Genomic DNA, 27,721 nt, shown 5'->3' with positions numbered 1-27,721 from the left:
GTGCCCCACTCCTTGAGCCACAGGCGCCGCCCTCCTCAATTTATTTCACCAGTATTTTATAGTTTTTGGTTAAAGATTTTTCACTTCCAGACAGTTCTACAATAATATTTCCAGACTGCCAGGCATGGTAGCTCACGTCTGTAATCCTGGCACTCTGGGAGGCCAAGATGGGTGGATTGCCTGAGCTCATGGGTTGAAGATCAGTCTGAGCAAGAGTGAGACCCTGTCTCTAAAAATAACCAACGGTTGTGGCAGCCGCCTGTAGTCCCAGCTACCTGGGAGGCTGAAGCAAGAGAATTGGTTGAGTCCAATAGTTTGAGCTTGCTGTGAGCTATGATGCCACGGTACTCTATCAAGGGTGACAAAGTGAGACTCTGACTCAAAAAAAAAAAAACGCCCATGAAGCATTTTCTAGGATATACCATGGTGTTTTAAAATTTATCTCAACTGTAGGCTGAGTGACCTGGAGGTTGAACAGATTACCAAAGTCCAAAAGCTTCAGCATTTCCTTAGTGTCAGAATCTACTTCAGTCATCTCCTGATCCAGGGCTCAGACCTCTCTCTCCCCCTCCTTTAGCTTGATGGAGATGCCTCTCACTGGGTCTCTCTTGATCCATTTCATCAGGTGTCTGACATAGACCGCTATCTTGTTGTGGAGCTTCTTACTTGGAATGTTGGTGATCTCCTTGCACACATGCTTGTCATGCCCAGACGTGTATTGTACTTCTCAATGATGCCTTCTTCATGGCTTTGGTGCGAACGCAGCCCAGGTAGATGGGTTCTTGGTAAAAGAGCACCTTAATAGATTTTAAAAGACAGAAGTCATATAAAGTATCTTCTCTAATGACAAGAGTATGAAGTTAGAAATCAATAACAAAATACTTTAAGGTAAAATAGGAATTTTTTATTTTTGTTATTCTAATAAATAAAACTATGTATGCAAAGTAATAATAGCAAAAATGGTCCCTGACCCCCAACACTACCTTGTGCCCTACACCCTGGGGAACAGACAGTCTGGTATATCAGGGAGGCTTCCCCTGGGACGTAGGGAGCCAAAGTGTACACTCCCCAGAGCCTGAGATTTGCCTTCTGACAGCCACTGCCACTAACAGCAATCCCACTTACTCCAGTGGTAGGATTATGTACTTGTTTGTGCCATGTAGGAATCCAAAACTGATCTATTGCAAACATAGCCAGTGCCCTCTCATGTCACGTGGAGGCCTGAGGACCAACCCACCTGATGCCCCAGTCTCTAGCACAGCCCCACCACAGCCTCCACAAATGACTGCAGCCTAAGCCATTGAGAAATTCACAGACACTGTTGGCATTGATTACAGTTAAAGAAATCACATAGAGACTAAACTACAGTGCCCACTCAGAACCAAAGCCAAAGTACCCTATAAAAATGGCACTATTGACTTTTCCTACAAAAACTATCCCCATAAAATTGAAAAGAACCAAATGTTATACCAGATGTGCAGATATCAATGGGAAGACACAAGAAACATGAAAAAGCAAGAAAATACTACACCTCCAAAGGAACACAATAATTGTCCAGTAACAGACCTCAAAGAAAATCTGTGAAATGCCTGAAAAGGAATTCAAACTATTAGCAAAATAAAGAGAACATGGATAGAAAATACAAAGAAATCAAGAAAACAGTTTGTGATCTGAATGAGAAATCCAAGAAAGAGATAGATATAAGGAAAACTAAACAGAAATCCTGGAACTAAAAAATTCAATGAATGAAATAAAAAGAAAATAACCAAGAGCTCCAGCAATAAATTAGATTAAGTAAAAGAAAGAATTTCTGAATTTGAAGACAGGTCTTTTGAAATAATCCAGTGTTACAAAAGAAGAATAAAAGAATGAAGAAAGTCTTTGTGACATCTGGGATACCAATGAGTGTATAAATATTATTAAATATAATTTTAGGAGCTCCAGAGGGAAAAGAGATGTAAAAGGCATAGAAAACCTATTTAATATAACATATACAAACTGCTTTGTTAAAAAAAAAAAAAAAAGAAAACCTATTTAATGAAATTATTGCCAGAAACTTCCCATGACTTAGAAGATTTATAGATATCCAAGTACAGGAAGCTTCAGTGATCCCCAAATACATTCAACCCAAAACATCCTCTCCAATCCATGTTATAGCAAAACTGTCAAAAGTTGGGCGGCGCCTGTGGCTCAGTGAGTAGGGTGCCAACCCCATATACCAAGGGTGGCAGGTTCAAACCTGGCCCCAGCCAAACTGCAACAACAACAAAATAGCTGTGTTGTGGCAGGCACTTGTAATCCCAGCTACTTGGGAGGCTGAGGCAAGAGAATCACCTAAGCCCAAGAGCTGGAGGTTGCTGTGAGCTGTGATGCCACAGCACTCTAATGAGGGCAACAAAGTGAAACTCTGTCTCAAAAAAAAAAAACTGTCAAAAGTCAGTGACAAAGAATTCTAAGCCATACGTGGTGGCCCATGCCTGTAATACCTGCTACTTCGGAAGCTGAGGTGTTAGGATCACTAGAACCCAGGAGTTAAAGGCCAACCTAGACAACGTAGAGAGACCTTGGATCTAAAAATATTCTAAAAATAGGCTGGCATGGTGGCTCATGCCTATAATCCTAGCATTCCTGGAGGCTGAGTGGGGTGGATTGCTTGAATTCAGGAGTTCAAGGCCAGCCTGAGTAACAGCAAGATCCTGTCTCTACTAAAACTAGAAAACTAGCAAGGCGTGTTGATAAACATCTGTAGTCCCAGCTACTCAGAGGCTGAGGCAAGAGGATCACATGAGCCCAAAAGTTTGAGGTTGATGGAAGCTATGATGATGCCACGGCACTCTACCCAGAGCAACAGAATGAGACTCTGTCTCAAAATAAAAAATTATAAAAATAGCAAGATAGGGGCAGTGTCTGTGTTTCAAAGGAGTAGGGTGCCGGCCCCATATGTCGGAGGTGGTGGGTTCAAACCCAGCCCCGGCCAAAAACTGCAAAAAAAAAAAAAAAAAGGCAAGATAAACCATCAAGTCATATATAAGGGAATTCCTATCAGACTAACAGCAGAAATCTCACCAGAAACATTACAGGTTAGGAGAGAATGTGATGATATATTGAGTACTTTGCAAATGCTCAAAGAAAAAAAAAACCTGTTAGACAAGAACCATCAAAACTACCCTTCATAAATGAATGAGAAATAGTCTTTCTCAGAAAAAAAAAAAAAAAAACAGGAAATCTATTACTTGTAGACTGGCCCTACAAGAAATGTTTAGGGACAGCACCTGTGGCTCAACGGAGTAGGGCGCCGGCCCCATATGACAGAGGTGGTAGGTTCAAATCCAGCCCCAGCCAAAAACTGCAAAAAAAAAAAAAAAAAAGAAATGTTTAGGAGAGGACTACATCTGGAAGCAAAAGGACAATATCTACCACCATGAAAACACACAAAAGTATATAATTTGATATATTAAGATCATATATATGTATATATATAAATATTAGAGCTAAAGAGAGACGTAGACCCTAATACAATAAATAATACTGTAGACTTCAATACCCCACTTTCAGCACTGAGCAGATCATTTAGATAGAAAATAAACAAAGAAACATTGGAATTTAACTGTATTGTAGTCTGAATGGACCTAACAGACATTTACAGAACATTTTATATACCAGCTGCAGAATGTACATTCTTCTCATCAGCACATGGAACATTCTATAGGATAGACCATATGCTAGCCCACAAAACAAATATTTAAAAATATTTTCATACCACAATGGAATAAAACTAGAAATCAATAACAAGAGGAGCTCTAAAAATAGAGCTAGTAAATACATAGAAATTAAATAACAATCCTTAATAACAGAGTGAATGAAGAAATTAAGAAGGACATAAAAAATTCCTTAAAACAAGGCCAGACGTGGTGGCTCATACCTGTAATCCTAGCACTCTGGGAGGCCGAGGGGGGTGGATTGCTTGAATTCACAAGTTTGAAACCAGCCTGAGAAAGAGCAAGACCTCACCTCTAAGAATAGCCAGGGATGGTGGCCCCGGTAGCTCAGTTGGCAGGGGGCCAGCCACATACACTGAGGATAACAGGTTTGAACCTGGCCCAGGCCTGCTAAACAACAAGGACAACTGTAACCAAAAAATAGCCAGGCATGGGCGGCGCCTGTGGCTCAAGTGGTAGGGCGCCGGTCCCATATGCCAGAGGTGGCGGGTTCAAACCCAGCCCCGGCCAAAAAAAAAAAAAAAAAATAGCCAGGCATTGTGGCAGGCACCTGTAGTCCCAGCTGCCTGGGAGGCTGAGGCAAGAGAATCACTTGAGCCCCCAAATTTGAGGTTGCTATGAGCTGTGACACCACAGAACTCTACTGAGAGCAATGAAGTGAGATTCTATCTCAAAAAATATATATCTCAGCACATATACTAAAAAAAAATTCTTAAAACAAATGAAAATGGAAACATGCCATATCAAAACCTGTGGGATACAGTAAAAGCAGTAGTAAGAGAGAAATGTATAGCAACAACATGCTACATCAAAAAAGAAAAAAGAGGGTGGCGCCTGTGGCTCAAAGGAGTAGGGTGCTGGGCCCCATATGCTGGAGGTGGTGGGTTCAAACCCAGCCCCGGCCAAAAAACTGCAAGAAAAAAGAGGCTCAGTGCCCATAGCTCAGTGAGTAGAGTGCCAGCCACATACACCAAAGCTGGTGGGTTTGAGCCTGGCCTGGGACTGCTAAACAACAATGACAACTACAACAAAAAATAGCTGGGTGTTGTGGTGGGCACCTGCAGTCCCAGGTGCTTGGGAGAGTGAGGGAGGAGAATTGCTTTAGGCCAAGAGTTTGAGGTTGCAGTGAGCTGTGACACCACAGTACTCTACTGAGGGCAACGTATTGAGACTCTATCTCAAAATAAATAAATAAAAATAAAAGTGTAATGAATAGAAAAATACACAAAGTTTTTTTTTTAATTACTTAGAAAGGGGATGGACATGGTGGCTTTCATCTGTATTCCTAGCACTCTGGGGGTCCAAGGCTGGAGAATCATTTGAGCACTGGAGTTTGAAACCAGCCTGAGCAGCAGTGAGACTCCGGTCTCTACTAAAAAAAAAAAATGTTTAGAAAGATAAGGGGAGAATAAAACACAGTGAAAGAGAAAGGCACTGAGTTTCTCAGAGTGTGTGTGTGTATATATATATATATATATATATATTTTTTTTTTTTTTTTTTGCATTTTTTGGCCAGGGCCGGGTTTGAACCCACCACCTCCAGTATATGGGGCCGGTGCCCTTCTCCTTTGAGGCACAGGCACTGCCCTATATATATATATTTTTTGAGACAGAATCTCACTTTGTTTCCCTGGGTAGAGTGCTGCAGTGTCAGCCTAGCTCACAGCAACTTCAAACTATTGGGCTCAAGCAATCTTCTTGCCTCTGCCTCCTGAGTATCTCTGAGTATATCTTACTTTGAAGTTTTTACTTTGGAAACATGTAAATAATCACCTACTTATAAAACAAAAGTAAAAATTTAAAAAGCTATCTCTTAGAATCAAAAGCAAAATTAAACTAATGATCCTAACTTTGTATTCAGCTTTGTATTCAACTTTGTATTTATAGTCTATATAAATATAGAACTATGTCAAGTGATTTCTTTTTTTTTTTTTGAGACAGTCTCACCTTCTTGCCCTTGGTAGATTGCTGTGACATCAGAGCTCACAGCAACCTCAAACTTTTGGGCTCAGCCTCCCAAGTAGGTGAGACTTCAGGCAAATACCACAACGCCTGGCTATTTTTAGAGACAAGGACTCGCTCTTGCTCAGGCTGGTCTCATACTTGCGAGCTCAGGCAATCCACCTGCCTCAGCCTCCCAGAATGCTAGGATTACAAGCATGAGCCACTGTACCCGGCCTCAAGTGATTTTTTAAATCAGTAACTATCAGCATGAACAAGAGTGAGACCCTTTCTCTACCAAAAACAGAAAAAAGTGGTGGTACATGTCTGTAGTCCCAGCTACTTAAGAGGCTGAGGCAGGAGGATCACATGAGCTCAGGATTTTGAGGTTGAATTGGGCTATGATGAGGCCACTGCACTCTACCAAGTATGACAGAGTAAGACCTTGTCTCAAAAAAACAAACAAAGCCAAAGAAAACATCAACAACATAAGAAAAACAGTAGGCTCAGCGCCCGTAACACAGTGGTTATGGAGCCAGCCACATGGACAGAGGCTGGTGGGATCCAACCTGGCCCAGGCCAGCTAAACAACAATGACAATTACAACAAAAATATAGCCGGGCGTAGTGGCAGGCCCCTGTAGTCCCAGCTACCTGGGAGGCTGAGGCAGGAGAATCGCTTAAGCCCAAGAGTTTGAGGTTGCTGTGAGCTGTCATGCCACAGCACTCTACCAAGGGAGACATAGTAAGGCTCTGTCTCAAAAAAGAAAAGAAAAACAGTAATTTGATTGTACATCCCTATTGTATACTCCTTAAGGAGGAAAAGAACTACAAAAAATTCTTAAACTGGTTTAGCAATTGTATTGAGTTATAGTGTTGCTGTTTGAGTTCTGAGACTGTTGTATATATAGTATGAAACCAAGTACCTGAGAACTGAGATTTTTCAGTGTGGGGAAAACCCATAGTCTCAGAAGTAACAGTGTGAACTAATAATGCATTTTATCTTTTTTTTTATTAATGCATTTTATCTTAAAAGAAAAAATTCAGGGCGGCGCCTGTGGATCAAGGAGTAGGGCGCCAGTCCCATATGCTGAGGGTGGTGGGTTCAAACCCAGCCCTGGCCAAAAAAAAAAAAAAAAGAGAAAAGAAAAAAATTCAGGGCAGTGCCTGTGGCTCAAAGGAGTAGGGCGCCAGCCCCATATATTGGAGGTGGCAGGTTCAAACCCGGCCCTGGCCAAAAACTGCAAAAAAAAAAAACTATATATATGGACGGCGCCTGTGGCTCAGTTGGTAAGGCGCCGGCCCCATATACCGAGGGTGGCCGGTTCAAACCCGGCCCCGGCTGAACTGCAACCAAAAAATAGCCGGGCGTTGTGGTGGGCGCCTGTAGTCCCAGCTACTCGGGAGGCTGAGGCAAGAGAATCGCTTAAGCCCAGGAGTTGAAGGTTGCTGTGAGCTGTGTGATGCCACGGCACTCTACCGAGGGCCATAAAGTGAGACTCTATCTCTACAAAAAAAAAAAATAATAATAATAATAAACTATATATATATATAAAATGTTTAAAAAAATAAAGAAAAAAATGAAGATTTCCTAATTTGGTCCAATGAAAACATCTAGAAACAATGGCTTACCCAGTAGTGATGGATAGAGCTAGTGTCAGATTAGATTACTAACTATTATTTCCAGCGAAAAGAACCAGGGATCCTTAGGGAAATGAACGAGTCCATGTCTGGGTCAGAAAATGTACAAGATGAACCAGATGGCTCAGCGCCTGTGGCTCAAGCAGCTAAGGCGCCAGTCACATACACCTGAGCTGGCAGGTTCAAATCCAGCCCGGGCCCGCCAAGCAACAACGATGGCAGCAACTAAAAAATAGCCGAGCGTTGTGGCAGGTGCCTGTAGTCCCAGCTACTTAGGAGGCAGAGGCAAGAGAATTGCTTGAGCCCGGAGTTGGAGGTTGTTGTGAGCTGTGATGCCACGGCACTCTACCCAGGGCAACAGCTTGAGGCTCCATCTCAAAAAAAAAAAAGATGAGCCAGGAACACCTTGTGGTACAAAAACAAGGAAATCTATAAAAAATTACTAGAGTTGGGCGGCGCCTGTGGCTCAAGGAGTAGGGCACCAGTCCCATATGCCGGAGGTGGCGGGTTCAAACCCAGCCCCGGCCAAAAACCAACAACAACAACAACAAAAAATTACTAGAGTTGTAACACATTTAAGAGGTAAGGCCAGGCACAGCAGCACTTGCCTGTAGTCTCAGCTACTCAGGAGACTAAGGAGGGTCGCTTGAGCCGGGGAGTTGGAGGCTGCAGTGCAGCATGATCCCATATGCCTGTGAAAAGCTACTGCACTTCAGCCAGAGCAACATGACAAGTCTCTTTAAAAAAAAAAAAAAAAAAAAGGCTGGGCAGCTCCTGTGGCTCAAGGAGTAGGGTGCTGGCCCCATATACCGGAGGTGGTGGGTTCAAAACCAGCCCCGGCAAAAAAAAAGAAAAAAAGGCTTTTCTCCATATCCACACCAACATATTATGGTTATGCGATTTTGTAATGTGGGCTGATCTTATTGGAGTTAGATGATATCTCAAAGTGGTTTTCTTTTTTTTGGCCTGGGCTGGGTTTGAACCCGCCACCTCTGGCATATGGGACCGGCGCCCTACTCCTTGAGCCACAGGCGCCGCCCTCAAAGTGGTTTTGATTTGCATTTCTCTGATGATTAAGGATGATGAGCATTTTTTCATGTGTCTGTAGGCCAAGCGCCTGTCTTCTTCAGAGAAGTTTCTATTCAAGTCCCTTGCCCACGCTAAGATGAGATTACTTGTTCTTTCTTGCTAATACATTTGAGTTCTCTGTGGATTCTGGTTATCAAAACTTTGTCGGAGATAGAACCTACAAATATGTTTCTTCATAAAATATTCTCTCAGGCCGGTTTCTTCAAGTGTTTTCCCTGCACTCTCTGCTGGTGGGAATGCAAACTAATACATTCCTTTTGGAAAGTGTTTGGAGATCACTTAGGGATCTAAAAAATAGACCTGCCATTCGCTCCTGCAATTCCTCTACTAGGTATATAGTCAGAAGACCAAAAATCACTATATAACAAAGATATTTGCACCAGAACGTTTACTGCAGCCCAATTCATAATTGCTAAGTCATGGAAGAAGCCCAAGTGCCCATTGACCCACAAATGGATTGATAAATTGTGGTATATGTACACCATGAAATATTATGCAGCCTTAAAAAAGATGGAGACTTTACCTCTTTTATGTTTACATGGATGGAGCTGGAACATATTCTTCTTAGCAAAGTATCTCAAGAATGGAAGAAAAAGTATCCAATGTACTCAGCCCTACTATGAAACCAATTAATAACTTTCATATGAAAGCTATAACCAAACTAGAGCCCAAGAAGAAGGGGAAAGGGGGGGATGGGTGGAGGGAGGGTAATTGGTGGGACCACACCTACAGTGCATTTTACAAGGGTACATGTTAAATCTACTAAGTGTAGAATATAAATATTAACACAATAACTAAAAAAATGAGGTGAAGGTTATGTTAACCAGTTTGATGAAAGTATTTCAAATTGTATATAAAACCAGCACATTGTACCCCATAATTGCATTAACATACACCGCTATGATTTAATAATAAAAAAAAAAGCTCAGGAGTTAACTTGAAGGGCCTTCCACTGGAATAATTTGCACCTCAGTCAGAATAATAACCATAAGTAAGCGAAACATTAAAATGTTAACAATCTATTGTTCAATAATCATTCTTTTTTTTTTTCCACAGCTGGGTTTGAACCCGCCAACTCTGGTATATGGGGCCAGCGCCCTACTTCTTTAAGCCACAGGTGCTGCCCTTCAATAATGATTCTTTAAAAAAAATTTATGGGCGGCTCAGGCACTGAGGGCGCCTGCAACTCTTGAGCTTAAGGGATTCTCTTGCCTCAGGCTCCCAAGTAGCCGAGACTACAAGTCACTCACCACAACGCCCAGCCATTTTTTGCAGTTGTCATTGCTGTTTAGCCGATCCAGGCCGGGTTTGACCCCGCCGCCTGGGGGTATGTGGCCAGCGCCCTACCCTCTGAGCTTTAGGCGCTGCCCTATTTTGTCTTTCTTATACTCACTCTACCAATGGGCAACCTCAGTTCGGTAACTTCTGATGAATTAAAGGAACTAGGCAATAATCATCTATGACTGCTAACTTCACAAAAAGTGAAACGTGTTATGATGTCCCTTCTGATGAAAAAACACACAACCACTCACAAAGCTGTCTTGCTCCATAGCCCCCTTAAAGAATCTAATGAAACTTCTAGATCTAATTACTAGTTTATAGGAAACGCAAGGCAGATGTACTTGACACTACAGGAACAAAATCACCAGAATCTAAACTATGGGAAATTTACAGGACCCAAAACATAAAAATGAAAAATAAAACCCAATATTTACTCCGCTTTTAAAAAACACTTAGTATTATAACTTCAATGAGATATATATGTGTATAACAAATCAAAGGCAGCTTCATGATTACTGATTAAGTAGCAGAAGCATTCCCATGAAACTTTCAGGAAAAAGAAAACGTCGTTTTCTGATACCAGTAACATTTGAGATTGTTCCGAAAGTGCTAGCTAAAGCAATCAGAAAAAAAAACAAATTACAAGATGTAATGAAGAGGCAAAATTATTATTTGAAAATGATATGATTAATTTGGGAGAACTCAAGAAAATACAATAGAACCTCTGTAAGTTGACCACCCAAGGGACCGTGACAAACTAGTCAACATACAGAGGAGATCGACATAAGGGACTAGGTCTACTGTACTGATGCATACATGTGGTGCATATCTGATCTATGAAAATTAGGTCCACTTAAAGGGAGGTCAATTAGGAAGATGGTCAACTATGGGTGTTCTACTGTAAAATGAAGCTATAAAGAACAATGAAAGAAGTCTGTAAATATCTGGTCTGTAAATTAATATATAAAAATCAACAGCTGGGTGGCGCCTGTGGCTCAGTGGGTAGGGCACCGGCCCCATATGCCGAGGGTGGCGGGTTCAAACCCAGCCCCGGCCAAACTGCAACAAAAAAAAATAGCCGGGCATTGTGGCAGGCGCCTGTAGTCCCAGCTACTTGGGAGGCTGAGTCAAGAGAATCGCCTAAGCCCAAGGATTTGGAGGTTGCTGTGAGCTGTGTGACGCCACGGCACTCTACCGAGGGCGATAAGGTGAGACTCGATCTCTGCGAAAAAAAAAAAAATCAACAGCTTTGGCCGCGGGGCCAACGGGCGCCAGTGTGAGGCGTGCACCAGGACTTGACTCATTCCTGAGACAGACAGATTGAGAAAGAGAAAAGTATGGCCTCCAGGCTTCCAACGACCTGGTCCTGTAATATCTTGGGCCTCAGATCAAAATTCAACTGGATCCTCTTCCTGCTGAGAATCCCCTGATGAACATTGAGGTTGTTGAGGTCCTTACACTGAACAGGAGGTAGCTGGTGCCTGGAATGCCCAGATTTGCACTCTCTATGCTGAAGATGGGGTCCTGAGTCCTGACAGCCAGTACAACAGCTGGGCAAGCATCCAGCTGATCCTGAGGCTACTCATCACAAATTTCAGCAATTTCATTATGAGAATGTGGTAGGTCCCCGAGAAGCCCTCACCCACCTTCGTGAACTCTGTCACCAGTGGCTGGAGCCCGACATTCACTCCAAGGAGCAGATGCTAGAGATGCTGGTGCTAGAGCAGTTCTTGGGTGCACTACCTGGGAAACTCCGGACGTGGGTGGAATCACAGCACCCAAAGGACTTCGAAGAGGTGGCAGCCTTGGTGGAGGATGCGACTTGGATATCTGAGGAGGAAGCACCACCTGTCCAGCCTTCACAGGACCCCACCTGCTGTCTCAAGGTCCCTGCCCAGCAGGAAAAGCAGCAGCAGCAGGCTACAGCCATCCAGCCAGAGATAGTCCTGCCTGAGAACCCTCCTGAGCAGACAACACATGTGACTTCATAGGAAGCAGTGACTTTCCAGGATGTTGCCGTGGACTTTACCTGGGAGGAGTGGGGGCTGCTGGGCCCAACACAAAGGACTGAGTACCAGGATGTGATGCTGGACACATTCGGGCACCTGGTCTCTGTGGGATGGGAGACTACACCGGAAAGTAAGCAGTTAACTCCAAATTCTGACATTCCTGAGGGAGAACCAGCCAAAGGCCTGAAAGTACAAGAATTCTCAAGGGATTATGCCACATCTTCCACCTTGGAAGATGTCTTGCAGCATGTGGACCTGAACATCCCAAAGTTTTTTTTTTTTTTTTTTTTAATTTTTTTGTAGAGACAGTTTCACTTTATTGCCCTTGGTAGAGTGCCGTGGCATCACACAGCTCACAGCAACCTCCAACTCCTGGGCTTAGGCGATTCTCCTGCCTCAGCCTCCCGAGTAGCTGGGACTACAGGCGCCCGCCACAATGCCCGGCTATTTTTTGTTGTTGTTGCAGTTTGGCCGGGGCTGGGTTTGAACCCGCCACCCTCCGTATATGGGGCCGGCGCCCTGCTCACTGAGCCACAGGCGCCGCCCACATCCCAAAGTTTTTAAACAAGTGGGGTCTGCTCTGGAAAAAATCCTCCCACAGGTGGAGCCTTGTGAAAACCCCAAGTCTCAGGCAAACACTTGTCTTGACACAAGTCAGGTTTTGCTCCAGAAGGTGTCTCCTAAAAAACGTTTGCACAAATGTGGCTCACAGGTTAAGAACATCAAACATAATTCACATATAAAACATCAGAATCATTGTGGAAGACAAAAGTCCAAAGAAAGCAGTGGTTGTAGGAAAACCTTCAGCCGGAGTACTAAGCAGATTACATTTATAAGAAGTCACAAGAGGGGGCTCAGTGCCTGTGGTTCAAGTGGCTAAGGCACCAGCCACGTACACCTGAGCTGGCGGGTTCGAATCCAGCCCAGGCCCGCCAAACAACAATGACGGCTGCAACCAAAAAATAGCCGGGCGTTGTGGCGGGCGCCTGTAGTCCTAGCTACTTGGGAGGCGGAGACAGGAGACTCGCTTGAGCCCAGGAGTTTGAGGTTGTTGTGAGCTATGATGCCACAGCACTCTACCCAGGGCAACAGCTTGAGGCTCTGTCTCAAAAAAAAAAAAAAAAGAATTCACAAGCGGAGCCAAGTTTGCAGGTGCAGTGAATATGGTAAAATGTTTTGGAACCCAAGATACTTCTCTGTGCATAAGAAAATCTACACTGGGGAGAGGCCGTATGTGTGTCAGGACTGTGGGAAAGGATTTGTTCAGAGCTCTTCCCTTACACAGCATCAGAGAGTTCATTCTGGAGAGAGACCATTTGAATGTCAAGACTGTGGGAGGACCTTCAATGATCGCTCAGCCATCTCCCAGCACCTGAGAACTCACACTGGAGCTAAGCCCTACCCATGTCAGGACTGTGGAAAAGCCTTCCGCCAGAGATCCCACCTCATTTGGCATCAGAGGACTCACACTGGGGAGCGCCCAAGTGTGTGCCACAAATGTGGAAAGGCATTCACCCAGAGCTCACACCTTATTGGGCACCAGAAAACCCACAATAGGACAAAGCGGAAGAGGAAACAGCCTACGTCATAGCTCTCAAGCCAGTTGAAGAGACAGTGCCTTTTCTTTTTTTTCTTTTTTTGTAGAGACAGAGTCTCACTTTACTGCCCTTGGTAGAGTGCCGTGGCATCACACGGTTCACAGCAACCTCCAGCTCTTGGGCTTACGTGATTCTCTTGCCTCAGCCGCCCGAGTAGCTGGGACTACAGGCGCCCGCCACAATGCCTGGCTACTTTTTTTGTTGCAGTTTGGCCGGGGCTGGGTTTGAACCCGCCACCCTCAGCATATGGGGCCAGCGCCCTACTCACTGAGCCACAGGCGCCGCCCAAGACAGTGCCTTTTCAACTTGATCCTGCAATAGAACATGCATTTGGATGGTTGGGAATTGGGACTGAATGTGAAAGAAGCAGAGGGAGGACATTCCCCAAACCAAAGAACCACCGAGGACACCACCATTCCTTTAATTAGAGTAAAGAAAATGAGGAGTTGTCAATGTATTTGGGAAAAAGATTTAATTTTTCAATAAAAAAAAAATCAACAGCTTTGCTATAGACAATAGGTGTGAAAACTGGCCTATTGGCCAAAGGCAGCCCACTGCCCGTTTTTGCAAATAAAGTTTTATTGCAACATAGCCATGCTCACTCATTTAGGTATTGTCTACCATAGCAAAGTTGAATAGCTGTGAGAGAGACCACATATGGTCCACAAAACCTAAAATAATTGACCCTTTTACAGAAAAAGTTTGCCAACTCCTGCTATAGCTAAATGATCAGTAGAAAATAAAATGGAAAAAAAGACCCCATTTTGTTTTACTTTGTTTTTTAGAGACGGGGTCTTGCTGGGTGCGGTGGCTCACACCTGTAAAGGCCAGGTGGGTTGATTGCTTGAGCTCACAAGTTCGAGACCAGCCTGAACAAGAGTGAGACCCCCCCACCTCTACTAAAAAATAGAAAAACTGACACAAGAGGATTGTTTGATCCCAAGAGTTGGAAGTTGCTGTGAGCTATGATGACGCCACGGCACTCAACCCAGGGCAACAGCTTGAGACTCTGTCTCCAAAAAATGAAATAAAATAAAGACAGCGTCTTGCTGTGTTGCCAAGGCTGGAGTGCAGTGGCATAATCACAGTTCATTGTGACCTTGAACTCCTGGGATCAAGCAATCCTCCTGATCTTGCCATTCAGTCTTCTGAGTATCTCAGACTAGAGATACCACAGATAGCCACCACCACACCTGGCTAGTTTTTAAAAAAAATGTATTTTAGGGCGGCACCTGTGGCTCAGTCGGTAAGGCCAGCCCCATATACTGAGGGTGGCGGGTTCAAACCCGGCCCCCGGCCAAACTGCAACCAAAAAATAGCCGGGCGTTGTGGCGGGCGCCTGTAGTCCCAGCTACTCGGGAGGCTGAGGCAAGAGAATTGCTTAAGCCCAGGAGTTGGAGGTTGCTGTGAGCTGTGTGAGGCCACGGCACTCTACCGAGGGCCATAAAGTGAGACTCTGTCTCTACAAAAAAAAAAAAAATGTATTTTACAGATTAGGATGTCACTTTGTTGCCCAGGCTGGTCTTCGAGTCCTGGCCTCAGGAGATCCTCCTGCCACAACCTCCCGAAGTGCTGCAATTACAGTTGTGAGCCATCATGTCCAGCCCCAAAGTTTTTTTTTTTTTTTTTTTTTAGAGACAGAGTCTCACTTTTGCCACCTTCAGTAGAGTGCCGTGGCGTCGCAACTCATAGCAACCTCCAGCTCTTGGGCTTAGGTGATTCTCCTGCCTCAGCCTCCCCAGGAGCTGGGACTACAGGCACCCGCCATGACGCCCATCTACTTCTTTGTTTTGCAGTTTGGCCAGGCAGGGATCAAACCCGCCAAGCTCGGTATGTGGGGCCGGCGCCCTACTCACAGAGCCACAGGTGCCACCCAGCCCCAAACTTTTAATAGAAACACATAGGGGTCAGGCGAGGTGGCTCGTGCCTGTAATCCCAGCACTCTGGGAGGCCAAGGCAGGCAGATTGCCTGAGCTCACAAGTTGGACACCAGCCTGAGCTAGAGCAGTACCCCATCTCTAATCAGAGCCAGTTGTTGTGGTGAGCGCCAGAAGTCCCAACTAACTTGGGAGGCTGAAACAAGAGAATCACTTGAGCCCAAGAGTTTGAGGTTGCTGTAAGCTATGATGCCACAGCACTCTACTGGGGACGACCAAGTGAGACTCTGTCTCAAAAAAACAAACAAAACACACACACACAAGCTATTTAGAACTAAACTTTCAATGTGTAATTACCACATATGAAAAAGCCTCCCAACTGTACAAACATAAAAGGAGATGTGAATAAATGGAATTATGTACTTTATTCTCCTACTAAGGCAAGATTTTTTCTAAATTTATCTGTCAATACTCTCCAAAGACCACCAGGAGTGCATCAACATTGAACAAATTGGTTTTATTACTCTTGCACTATGAGGCATCTCAGTAAGATGTTAGGATTTGTGCTTGTGTTGGGTGAAGGGTTTAAGGAAAAATGGTTTCTCTCTGAATTGAATGTTGTCAGAATGGGGTATTTCTATGATGAGCTATCTTAACAACTCTTACCTAGAAGCAGAGAGTGCTGTAAATGGGAAGCTACTGCTGTAAACAGTAAAGAAACAACATGGCAATATTGTCCAAGAAAGAAGGAAGTTTCATCACCTTTGTGATGTGGACAATGCTCATACTTCGCCTGTGTCCAAACAAGATAATGAAGTGTTTTTATTTTTGTCTTGCTCCTGCAAGGTCTTAGAGGGACCTTGTCCCATGTTGATGTTCTGTGAAATAGTTTATATTCAACAGATCCCCAAAGTCAGCTCCTGGATACCTGGGGGTGCTTTTCTCTTTCACAATGCATAAATTAAACGCCATTTTAATCCAAATTTCCAATCTGCATTTATTTGTTTTATGGGAGAATCTGAAAAAACATACCAAATTGGGTGAACAAACATTAGAAACCAAAAGAGAGTTGCCAAAAGAGAGAAACCAAAAGAGAAATCTAAAATAAAATGTTAATAAATTACAAAAAAAAAAGTCTTTGTACAGCAAAAGTCACCTATCCGTATCTACGTTAGCAAGGCAAACCACAAACGCAAAAAAATTTTTCAACGCATTTGTGTAAAAAGGGTTGATGTCCTAATAAATTAAAAATAAATAATTCACGTACCAAGCAATATAAAAAGCGTACTTTTCGGGTGGGGTGGGGGATTTTGTTTGTTTTTTGTTTTTTTTAAGAGCTACATGGCACATCCATTAAAGAAAAAACCCTTGTGGCCAGGCGCGGTAGCTCCCGCCTGTAATCCTAGCACTCTGGGAGGCCGAGGCTGGTGGATCGCTTGAGCTCAGGAGTTGGAGAGCAGCCTGAGCAAGAGCGAGACCCCGTCTCTACTCAAAACAGAAGAACTAGCCGAAAGGTGTGGCCGGCGCCTGCGCTACTGGGGAGGCGGAGGCAAAGGGGTTACTTTAGCTCGAGACTGAGCTTGCTGTGAGGTATGACGCCAGGGGGCGACAGAAAGAGAGAGAGGTGAGACAAAGAAAAGAGAGAGAGAAAGAGAGGACGGAAGGAGAGAAAAGACTCTTGTACTTGGATGCAGGGAAGAGCCTCAGGGAGGGACTCCGCTTCCCAGGAGGCTTCGCGCGCTCCGTGGCCGGTCTCCCGAGAGGCCTTGCGCGCTTTACGCGCCGGCCCGCGAGCGACAGGATAGCGGCGGAGGGAGGATGGAGAGCAGTGATGAGACTACTGTCAAGAAGCACCGCGTCCACCTGCGACCGGTCACGCTGCGCGATGCCGCCCCCGCTGTGCTGCACCTACTGCCCTGTGAGGTGCTGGCCAACCGGCCCGCTCCTGTGGGGCGCTTCTTCACGCCCGCCATTCGCCAGGGTCCAGACGGTGAGCGTCGCAGCGAGACTATGAACCCCGGCAGCGCCCGCGCGCGCCGTCGCGCTCCGAAGAGCCGGGCTTCTGGAAATGGCGGCCCACCTACAGGTGGTGGGATGGCTGTCCCTGATTGAATCCCTGCACCTCTCCCTCCAGGACTCGAAGTTTCGTTTCGGGGCCGCAGTCTACGGGGCGAGGAGGTGGCAGTGCCGCCCGGCCTGGTGGGATACGTGATGGTCACCGAAGAGAAGTTGATAAGGAAGCAGGACTTCTTGGGGGATTCGAAAAATGATCATCAGGAAGAGGAGCGGGAGCCGGTGGAAGCCCCGGAGCCGCTGGAACGGGACTTCGTGAGCAAAGGGATAGGGTGGGAAGCGGGCGCGGGCGGGAGCTGCAGTCCGGATGCTGAACCAGGCCCTTTTCCCAGGACCGCTTTATTGGAGCCACTGCCACTTTCAGCCGCTTCACGCTGTGGGGCCTGGAGACCATACCTGGCCCGGATGCCAAAGTGCGTGGGGCCCTAACTTGGCCTAGCCTCGCTGCAGTGGTGAGTAGAGGCATGGGTCACTTCTGAAACTTGCAGGTGAGATGATTTAGAACATTAGAGCTGGGGAACACTGCGGGGCAGATGGAGCCTGGGCTGACTGGAGGATTCTTCTGGGTAGCGTGGAAAGAGTGGCTTCACCACCACTTTTCTCTGGCCTGTCTAGAAAGGGTTATTGTTCTGAGCAGCTGGGTCCCTCCTCAGGTATTAGGCCACTGGGCCACTACAGCTTAGAAATGTAACAGTAGAGGTAACCCCTATTTCAGATTCACGCACAGGTGCCAGAGGACTGAGAACTAGAAATTGAAAGCCATGGACCCCTTCACAGCAATAAACCAGCTTTTTACCTTGGAGCCAGAGTCCCATCACTCCAATAAAGGTCTTCACAACACTTGTGAGTGTCTGGGCACCTTGAAGTCCTAAGCCAGTGGTTCTCAACCTTCCTAATGCCTCAGTGTGTTTTCATTGTTATAAAGGGGTCTCGACACACAAGTTGAGAACTGCTGCCCTAAGCGCTGGGCCCCTCTCCCACAAGAACTTTTCATGGGTCTGGTCTGTAGAAACAATTTATTGCCAGGAGAAATGGGGGGTTAGAGAGGCCAGAATTTTGTAACCAATACCCACCCTAACCCCAATTCCTACTTTACAAAAGAAATTTTTACAATCATCAGCATTCTATACAGAGTGCCCCCACCCCCCACCTCACTGTACACAGCTGCCTGGCTCCCTCTGGTCCCTGGTTCAGAGCAAGCTTGGGCCTGTAGCCAGTTGATCCTGGAGTTGGCCTGAGCCAGAGCTCGTCTTAGTGCTGGGCATCACTGGACCCCTACCAGGCCTGTCCCTCCTTTGAGAGCGGTCCTCAGCCTTGTCTTCCTTGGTTTGCCTCTCAGGAGCCCTAGTGGGGTGAGATGGGTCACCAGTCCACCCAGCTGTCTGGTCATTGCAGTGGGCAGTGCCTGGTCACCACTTTCCCCTCTTGCTCCAGTCCTTGGGAGTGAAGTGCAGACACTTGGAGTCAATCCGAAGGAGCCGCTTGAGCATGGCCCGCTCATGCCCATCCACGATGTCCTCTGACAGTGTGAGGATATACTGGCCCTGGTTAGGAGGAGATGGCCAACAAGTAGTCAGACCATGTGGTGCCTGCACTCTGCCCCACCTATCTCCCATGCCCACCTATCTACCTTGTAGTAGTTGATGAGGTTGAGGTACTGCAGGGTTGAGATGACATCCTCCTTCTTGATGCTGGTGATTTCACTGATCTCACTGTGGGAGGGCAAAGGTCAGGTTCCCTAAGGGCCTTCATCCGCCCCTAGGAGCCCCAGAAGGAAGTAGAAGTCCCAGGAACAGAAAAGGCCATGCCATGCACCCCCAGGTAGCCCAAGCCAGACTCACTTGATGGTAATCTGTGGCCTCTCCCCACTCTCTGACTTCAGCCCCATCAGGATCTCCAGGATGGTCTGGGACCAGTAGCTTCGATAGGATAAGAGGCCAAGGTCTGAGAGAGGCTTCTCAGGAGTCCCTGTTTTTCCTTCCACTTTGGAGAGTTCATAGCCTAAAAAGAATGGGAGCAGGAGGTGGGTTAGCAGTCACATGTGGTGACAAGCAACATTTAAAACCACAGGTTCCAGAGACAGGCTGCCTACTTCCCATCCTGGCCCTGCCACTTGGTAGTTCTGGGACCTTGGGTATGTGGTTTCTCTGCCCTGTGCCTAAGTTTCTTCATAAAGGACTAATGAGTATTCACTATTCACTTGTGTCCCAAGCACAGTGACGGGTGCTGAGGACACATAGAAGAGGTGCTACAGTTAACTGAGTGTTGTCAGGAGCCAGTGAAGGCTTCCAGGTAAGGGATTGCAGAAAAAAAGCCTCATGGAAAAAAAGCAGCACTTTGTCTCTGCCGTCCCAGACTTGTCTGGACATCTGAGGAGGGAAGTGGGGCAGACCCCCATCTCTGCTCCAGGCCTGGGGATGCTTGAGTTCTCAGTCAAATCAGTCCTACCACCTGTGACCTTGGAATGTTGGCTGCTCTAAGACCAAGATGATCTGACTGGGTGGTTGCAAGGGTACAAGAAGAGAAGGTACACCAAGGGGCTTCCTAAGTCAGAATGAGGCTATTCCCTCAGAGCCAAGCAGCTGACCTCCACAGAACCTCTTACATGTGCTAGGTACTGGCAGGTACCCACAAAGCCTTGAACAGTTTCACATCTCTTTGGCAGGGTCTTCATTCTCCTGTCAGGGGCATGGGGCATCTCTGCTACTTCTAGAAGCTTTTTCTTACTCTAAGCCATGACCAACCTCATAATGGACCTCAGCCCTTTCTACTTTTCTCCCTTCGGTACATCTTTATTGACCAGTCTTACCCTCCTGCCCAATCTTCACCAAGCAACGCAGTGGCAAGAGGGACAGAGAGGCTGATGTTTAGGGAGATGAAGCACAGAAGGAGCAAGGCATACTTGGGGCCCTACTCAACTTTGCTGGGGCCACGCTGCATGGTAGACATACTCACTTCCTTAGCTATAGGCCCCTCCTCAGTGAACATCCACCCACCTGAGCTGCCTGGAATGGTGCTTCTGGTACTGTGCCGTACCCTGCGTAACAGAACTGAGCACAGCTCTTTGGTGGCCCCATTCACATCCCATCTCCATTGAAAGTTAATCTCTAAGACTGAGTTAGACTGCATTTTTTTTTTTTTTTTGGCTGGGGCTGGGTTTGAACCTGCCACCTCTGGCATATGGGGCTGGCGCCCTACTCCTTTGAGCCTCAGGCACCACCCAAGACTGCTCTACCAGGCTGAGAACTTCCTGAAGTTCTTTTAACTATCACCTGCTCTACCAAGCTGAGAACTTCCTGAAGATGTGACCCAATTTTACCAATAAAATTTCTCCATTGGACCACAACCTTGATCAAGTCAAGCCTCCTTGTTTTCACTAGGCAAACAGCTAAAGCTTCCTCCATATCTTCCAGGTCAGAACCTGGCTGTATCAAGGGTTTGAACGTGAATATAGAGAGGTAGGTGGATTTGGGTTAGGGATGGGAAGGTAAGAGACTGAGAAGCAGAAGGGAGCCCCAGGGCTGAGAAGGCACCAAAGAGACTGACCTGACTGAACACAGGGAGCCTGGGGACAAATCCATGCTTATATCTGTTAACAGCACTTTGAACATGCATTACCTACAAGGTTCAGGGAACAACTTGGGAAATTAACCACTGGTCCTTGCCTAAGAACTTGTATTGTGGCACACAGTACCAGACAGATAAGCAATCAGCTCGCTAAGCTCCTGCCCATGGCTGTGGCAGAACAAATGAGTCAGATTTAGGAAAAGTTCAGTATCACAATTATCACTTAGAACCCTGGCCCAGGAACAGTGTGGGGCTAATGGAGACAACCTTGGTCCACCTTTATTTCTGGCTGGCTGCCCAGGGTAAAGATTTCATAAAATCCCAGCATGTCTGCACAAGGCACTGGCAGTGGGTATACTAGCCCAAGTGGGCAGCACACATACTCACTGAACTCAATCAGTAGCTTGCCATAGCCCCTGCGCTGATAGGGAGGCAGGGTTAGGATGCAGGCCACATTGTAGTCTTCTGTTGATTCCTTCTCCTGGAACAGAGGAACAGGTAAGTGTGAGAGAAGGGACCTGGCTCAAAGCAGGGCCTAAGGACAGCCTAAAGTGAGCACTAACCTTGGAAAAGTAGCCCACAATGTGGAAACCTTTGCAGTCATACTCCGTCATAACATAGAAGAGGAAAGGGTCTGTGTCATAGTATAAGGTCTTGTGGTCGAGGAAACACTTGGCCAAAAGACACAAATTCTGAGAGTAACTCTGCAAGGGAAAAGGCCTGTCACCACTCTGGGTACCCTCTCTTGAGTACAACCCATGACTCATTCCACCAGTCAGGCCGTTCCCACTGCTTAAATAGTGCTACTTCTCAGTATACTAGCTTGGTGATGGTGTTCAACCACCTGCCTCCCTGGTCAGCTTCACCCTAATGGCTTCGTAACTCCATCAAAGCTTGACTGGGGGTCTCCACTGCCTCTGCTGTATTTAACAACGAACTGATGTGTCCCCATGAGGCCAGACTCCAGCCAAAGCTCCTGAGAACAGCTCTCCTGTGTTTTGACAGTTTTAGGAAGGAGTCCAGCTGTCAAAAACCTAACACTATACCCACAGTCACACATCCTGGGAAATTATTTACTGTTCCAAAATAGAGGTAAGGAATTCTGGGAGTTAATAACAGCAGGTTCCCCCAGGAAAACTGGATCTTGCTGCTTCCCTTCATACATAGACTTTATGCACTAACTTTCAGATATGGTGTTTTGTTTTAGTATTTAATTTTTTTTTTGAGACAGAGTCTCACTGCGTCACTCAGTAGTATGTCCTGGGGTCACAGCTCACAGCAACCTCAAACTCTTGGGCTTAAACAATTCTCTTGCCTCAGCCTCCCAAGCAGCTGGGACTATAGGCACCCGCCACAACGCCTGGCTATTTTTTTCATTGCACTTGTTGTTTAGCAGGCCCGGGCAGGGTTCAAACCCACCGGCCCCAGTGTATGTGGCTGGCACCCTAACCACTGAGCTACAGACGCCGAGCCAGATAATGGCTTTTTAACCACCTACCAGGCACTACTATTTGGATGCCCAGGTCCACACTTAATACAAAACAAAGAATTGGTTTTTTTTGCAGTTTTTTGGCCGGGGCTGGGTTTGAACCTGCCACCTCCAGCATATGGGGCCAGCGCCCTACTCCTTTGAGCCACAGGCGCTGCCCCTAAAACAAAGAATTGTTAATGAAGCATCCTTATCACCTGAGCTCCATCCCTTGTAAGACCATTCCCTCATCCTTTCTTCTCTGCCTCTCACTCAGAATGATCTTTGCCTTTCACACATGCCATCTCTGTATCTGCACCTGCCTCTCAGAATCCCACTGATTGGAATTTTGGAATTCCCTTAGCCATGTGGTGTCCTCAGCCACTTCATCCTCTGGAACAAGGATCAAAGATTACCTCCTTTGGGTCCTGCTTACCCACTCTCTTTTTAACCCTTGGATCTAAGTGGCCATTTGCGTATCTGTCTTCCCCCACAGACTGGCAGGTGTCAGAAAATAAGAGATCATGTCCAATTCCTAATCACCTATGTATCCTCCAGTACCTGCCTTACAGCAGGAACTCAATAAAGATAGACCAAACTGATCTCTTAGCCTGTGTTTTCCAGAGCAGGAAGAAGGGGCTCATCTGTCATATGGCAAGGCCCCACTGCCCCTCAGCCACTAACCTTGTTCTTACGTCCATCAATCTCAAAAAAAGAGATGGTACCCTTGCGGTAAATCTCATTGCCTGGGGGATGTCGCAGGTCACACTTGGTCTGAGAAAGAGAAAAGGATCAGGGAAGAAGGCAGGGCTGTGGGTGCTGGGATGGCAGCCTTTTTGGACCCCTCATACCAAGTGACGCTGAAGACACTTGAGGCTACGGCCATACTTGAGGCAGAACTCGCATAGGTAGAGGACTGGCAATGTGGTGAGTTCCTGTGGGTACGGGGAGAAGTACCACGGCTTGAGGCGGTGCCGGCCTAGCTCAATGCACTCAATGTTCTTCATTCGGGTGACGATGTCGTCGTGGCTCCGGTCAGACACCAGGCTGCCAGTCATGCGTGGTGCCGATGGTATTCCATCTGAGCTGTCTTGGGAGTCCTGTCCAGGGCCAGTGGAAGATATTAAAACAGACAACTCAGCGGAACGTTACAGCTGACAGTCCCTAAACAGGTTTCCTTCTTCAAGTCTAACAGCAACCGTATGGGGGATACCATAATCCCCCTCACCCCCCACAGATTGAAAAAAATGAAACTCTGGGCTTGGCACCCGTAGCACAGCAGTTTCAGCATCAACCACATACACTGAGGCTGGTGGGTTCGAACCCAGCCCGGGCCAACTAAACAACAATGACAACTGCAACAAAAAAATAGCCTGGGCACTGTGGCGGGCGCCTGTAGTCCCAGCTACTTGGGAGGCTGAGGCAAGAGAATCGCTTAAGCCCAAGAGTGAGCTGTAATGCTGTGGCACTCTACCAAGGGCAACATAGTGAAACTCTGTCTCAAAAAAAAAAAAAAAAGTGAGGGATAATGTGGAAAAGGTCACCCAATGACTAATCTGAACCATGTTCTGTCTGATTCCTAATCCCACCACTGCCCACCACCCCTTATTTTTAAACTAGTCTTTAGGGCAACTCTCCACTCTGGCTACATTCTCTCCTTTTCAGTTTCCCCCTTCTCTTCACAGTTTTCACAGTTTTCCCCACACGCACCTCATCAGTGCCCAAGCAGTTTGATTTTCGCTTCCGTCCTGGCTGAGCTGCCACTGCCCTTCGGGCGGATCCATTCTGCAGATGAGACAAATGGTAGGAATAGAAGGGTTGGCTGTGAGATGAGCCTGAAAGGGGCTGCCAGAGGGTAGAAGACACAAAGAAGACGTGGTTTGGGGAACTCACCTGGGGAAAAACAGAGGCTGGGGCTGTCTCGCTAGGCACCGGAGTCGCTGGTGAAACCACCTCCACCTTCCGTTTCTGCAAAGAGAAACCAAGAAAGGTGGGTCAGAAGGTAGAGAAGGTGGGACCTAAGAAGAAAGCAAGGTCCCTGGAATTGCTGAGGGTACCGTTGAGCGGTGGTTGGGCTGCAGGCAGGAGCTGGAGGAGAGCGGCTGGTCAGGCTCGCCACCGGGAATGGCCTCCCGCTCCTTGGGCAGGTTGAAGCGGAGTGTGATCTGGACCGGGATTGGCAAGGTCTTCCCGCTGGCCTGGGCGGAGGCCGGCTGTAGAAATAGGTCCAGGGTCTTCCTCTGGGGTGGGGATGGTGGTGGGATGGGGAAGGGGAGGAAGGGCCCCTCAGCGTAGAGTGATCAAGTCCCGCCCTCTGCCTTCTCAAGGACGCAAGAATAGCTATCGGACTCTGGAAGCTACATCTGTAATTTGACTCCCATCCTCTATAAGCTGAAGTCAGAGTGGGAGAGTGCAGCCTCCTGCCCATCCAGGAGCCCCTAAGGCCAAGAAATGAGAGAAGTAGGAGTCAGAATAGAAGAGGTGAAGCAGGGGACCTACTCACCACCTCTCTTTCTGGAGAGCCGGGGCGGGACCCAGGAAGTCCGTTCTTGGTGGGAGTCTTGGCTTCTTTCTTGGGAAACTGGATCTTCTTTAAGTCCAGCCGCTCATGGGTCACCCATTCATCCAGGCGTTTGTTGACTGCATCAGTGGAAATGACTCAGGAAGGAATGCCAAAGACTGCTCCCAACCCTAGCCTGCAGCCTCACCTCACCCAGGCCCAGAACTCACAGTCAATGTAATGGACGTAGAAAAGCTTCCGGCCACTGATGTCCTTCACGCTCAGGATCTCGGCCAAGGCTATGGGAATAGCACAGGCAGGGACTTTAGACCGACCAGGCCATGAGACTCCACCCTTTTACGACCTGAACTCCACCCCCCAGGCCAGATCCCTAACCCCCAGCACTTGGAAGCTTTCATCCAAGTCTCCTTCAGTCACCAAGCGCCACCCCTCTCCAAAGCCCCGCCCTGTCCATCTCGGAAACGCTAAAAGCCACGCCCCTCCTATAGAGAATCTGAGCCCCGCCCGCCCCAGGATTCCAGAGACACCTCCCACTCCCGGGGGTTCTGTTGATTCCCCCGCCCCTCGCCCTCAGGTTCCTTAACCCCGCCCCCCTACGTCACTCACGCCACTCATCTTCGTTGTCCTGGTTCCGCCGCAGCACAGGTAGGCGGCAGCCCTCGGTTATCTCCCCCTGGGGAGACAGCGCGGCGCCAGGGTCGGCTACTGGGGGACCTCGGGTTCTACCCACCTCCCCTGACTCCCTCCGCCCCGCCCCGGGCACCGGACTCACCACCTCCGCCATCTTCCCTCCCTCCACTGCCACTTCCGGCCCCTCTCGCAGACGTCACTTCCGGGATAAGGCACACTGCGGGCCGTTGTCCCCGAAGCCGCTTTAAAAGAAGACCTTTGAGAGACGCCACGACCCAGCTGCAAGCAGGGAGCTGGCACGTCAAAATGGCGGGAGAACGGGGTGTTTTGAGCCTCGGGCTCGGGTCCTGGGCGGAATGCCCAGAATATGCACAGCAATTGGAGGAAAACTGAGTCTGCCACGTGATGCCCACTCGAGTGTGACGCCAATCACGTGGATGCAGCGTGGGTCACGTGGTCCTGTTTCGTGTTCGCCAGACGACTATACTCGGGCGTCTCCTAGCGGCTGCAAGAGGTGTCACAGGCAGTGAATTGCGAGTGCTCGGCGGAAGCGGCCTGGTGGGTGGGAGGTATTAATAGTTAGGAAGTTGGAGTGGTGAGTGGAACCCAACGAGTTTGAGTACCGGGTGAAGCGCGTGGCCTTCATTTCGTAGGCATGGAAAGGCACAGAAAACTTCTGGCATTGTCTTGTATATTAGGTTTCTAATTTTTCAAATAGTAATTCACGCATTTTAGTGAGTCCCTGTTGTACTCTAGGCATTCTCCTAGGAATCTGGAAAACATTAGTGAACAAAATAAAGACCTCTGCTTTCATAGAACTTACATTCTTGGGGATTCAGGGGTAAGAGATGGGTATAAACAAATATATTAAAAGTAAGTGATTTTAGTCTGTCAAAGTGAGAACTGTTGAACAGGGTAAGGAGATGGGCAGGCAGGCTGTAATTTTTAATAGAGTGCTGAGGACAGGGCTGCATGAAAATATTATTTGAACAGAAGATTTAAAAGTGTTAATGGGTGAGTTTGTGGAATAAATTTTTAGTTTATGTTTGTAAGTACAATGTTATTTTCATACGCATTTTCATCCTTGATGTTGGTTACCACATACCACATTTGTCGATAGAGAGCAGTTTATATTTGTTGCAGGGTCCCATCGGACCTTGTTTCTGTTGAATTCAAGAAGTATTTTAATGGGCGGCGCCTGTGGCTCAGTGAGCAGGGTGCCGGCCGCACATACCGAGGGTGGCGGGTTCAAACCCGGCCCCGGCCAACCTGCAACAAAAAAATAGACGGGCGTTGTGGCGGGCGCCTGTAGTCCCAGCTACTCGGGAGGCTGAGGCAGGAGAATCGCCTAGGCCCAGGAATTGGAGGTTGCTGTGAGCTGTGTGACGCCACGGCACTCCACCGAGGGCCATGAAGTGAAACTCTGTCTCTACAAAAAAAAAAAAAAAAAAATATTTTAATGAGAACTAGAATCCTCATATTATTTAAAATTCTTCCTATGTTTATGTTTGCAAATGAATTTGTGTAGAGGTAGGCATCTGTAAATACACATGCTTATATTGGAAGATAAAAAAAAAAGTGTTAATGGGTGAGCGATATTATACATGGGGGAAATTTTTCCAGAAAAACAGACGGCAAGGAGGCGGAAAGTATAACCTCACGTCATTACCCGGAATGTCCACAGTGAATTTTGGCCAAGTGTCTTATAGACCAGGGGTCAGCAAACAATGGCCTGTGGGCCAAGGCCAGCCATCTCCTTGCTTCCTTACAGCCCAGGGACTGAGAGAAAATTAAAAAACAATTTTTTAATAGTTGGGATAAATCAAAAGAATATTTTGGCCAGCCCTGGTGGCTCACGCCTCTAATCTAGCACTCTGGGAGGCCGAGGTGGGTGGATTGCTCGAGCTCATGGGTTAGAGACCAGCCTGAGCAAAAATCGAGACCCCTGTCTCTACTAAAAATATAAAAACTGAAGCAAGAGGATCGCTTGAGCCCAAGAGTTGGAGGTTGCTGTGAGCTATGACACTATAGGCACTACACCCAGGGCAACAGTTTGAGACTCTGTCTCAAAAAAAAAAAAAAAATTTCAAGACATGAAAATCAAATGAAATTTCAATTCCAGTGTCTATAAAGTTTCGTTGGAACATAGCCACATTAATTTGTTTATATATTGTCTATTACTCCTTCCACGTTAAAACTGAATAGTTGTGCCTGAGGTATATGATCCACAAAGTTTAAAATATTTGCTATCTAAAATGTTTGCTAGGCTAGGCATAATGGCTGACTCCTGTAATCCTAGCATTCTGGG

At 46.9% G+C, this 27,721-nt stretch overlaps 2 protein-coding genes and 1 pseudogene across 5 annotated transcripts; 2 read left to right on the top strand and 1 right to left on the bottom strand.

Annotated features, from left to right (window-relative positions):
- Positions 1-11,072: 11,072 nt before the first annotated feature.
- Positions 11,073-13,282, top strand: LOC128564275 (neurotrophin receptor-interacting factor homolog; annotated as a pseudogene).
- A 3,550-nt stretch (positions 13,283-16,832) lies between these two features.
- RNASEH2C (ribonuclease H2 subunit C) lies at positions 16,833-18,067 on the top strand. Its single transcript, XM_053561738.1, has 4 exons — positions 16,833-17,144; positions 17,289-17,482; positions 17,560-17,679; positions 17,943-18,067. Exons 1-4 carry the CDS (start codon positions 16,973-16,975, stop codon positions 17,967-17,969), a joined length of 513 nt encoding a protein of 170 aa, XP_053417713.1. The 5' UTR covers positions 16,833-16,972; the 3' UTR covers positions 17,970-18,067.
- Positions 18,068-18,233: 166 nt separating this feature from the next.
- On the bottom strand, positions 18,234-26,227 carry KAT5 (lysine acetyltransferase 5). 4 transcript variants are annotated; one of them, XM_053561723.1, is made up of 14 exons: positions 25,556-26,218; positions 25,390-25,456; positions 24,993-25,061; positions 24,766-24,902; positions 24,320-24,475; positions 24,156-24,230; positions 23,973-24,047; positions 23,114-23,362; positions 22,947-23,036; positions 21,358-21,498; positions 21,182-21,275; positions 19,069-19,228; positions 18,858-18,939; positions 18,234-18,771 (listed from the first exon to the last, which is right to left on the bottom strand). In XM_053561723.1, exons 1-14 carry the CDS (start codon positions 25,565-25,567, stop codon positions 18,637-18,639), a joined length of 1,542 nt encoding a protein of 513 aa, XP_053417698.1. In that variant the 5' UTR covers positions 25,568-26,218; the 3' UTR covers positions 18,234-18,636. The 4 variants fall into 4 exon arrangements, with proteins under 4 accessions (XP_053417698.1, XP_053417696.1, XP_053417700.1 ...); XM_053561721.1 differs by having other exon boundaries at positions 25,390-26,227; XM_053561725.1 differs by lacking the exon at positions 24,320-24,475 and having other exon boundaries at positions 25,556-26,211.
- Positions 26,228-27,721: the final 1,494 nt, after the last annotated feature.

This window comes from Nycticebus coucang, chromosome 14, assembly GCF_027406575.1.
Source record: "Nycticebus coucang isolate mNycCou1 chromosome 14, mNycCou1.pri, whole genome shotgun sequence".
NCBI lineage: Eukaryota > Metazoa > Chordata > Mammalia > Primates > Lorisidae > Nycticebus > Nycticebus coucang.
The sequence above is the reverse complement of the archived record's forward strand: the minus strand, read 5'-3'. Positions and strand labels throughout refer to the sequence as shown.

Coding starts and splice junctions, on each gene's coding strand:
- RNASEH2C (XM_053561738.1), top strand. CDS start 16,973: ATGGAGAGCAGTGATGAGACTACTGTCAAGAAGCACCGCGTCCACCTG. Junction 17,145..17,288: donor CATTCGCCAGGGTCCAGACG/GTGAGCGTCGCA, acceptor CTCTCCCTCCAG/GACTCGAAGTTTCGTTTCGG. Junction 17,680..17,942: donor GGCCTAGCCTCGCTGCAGTG/GTGAGTAGAGGC, acceptor CCCCTATTTCAG/ATTCACGCACAGGTGCCAGA.
- KAT5 (XM_053561721.1), bottom strand. CDS start 25,567: ATGGCGGAGGTGGTGAGTCCGGTGCCCGGGGCGGGGCGGAGGGAGTCA. Junction 24,048..24,155: donor CAGCCTCTGTTTTTCCCCAG/GTGAGTTCCCCA, acceptor TCTCATCTGCAG/AATGGATCCGCCCGAAGGGC. Junction 21,276..21,357: donor TTGTGGGCTACTTTTCCAAG/GTTAGTGCTCAC, acceptor CCTCTGTTCCAG/GAGAAGGAATCAACAGAAGA.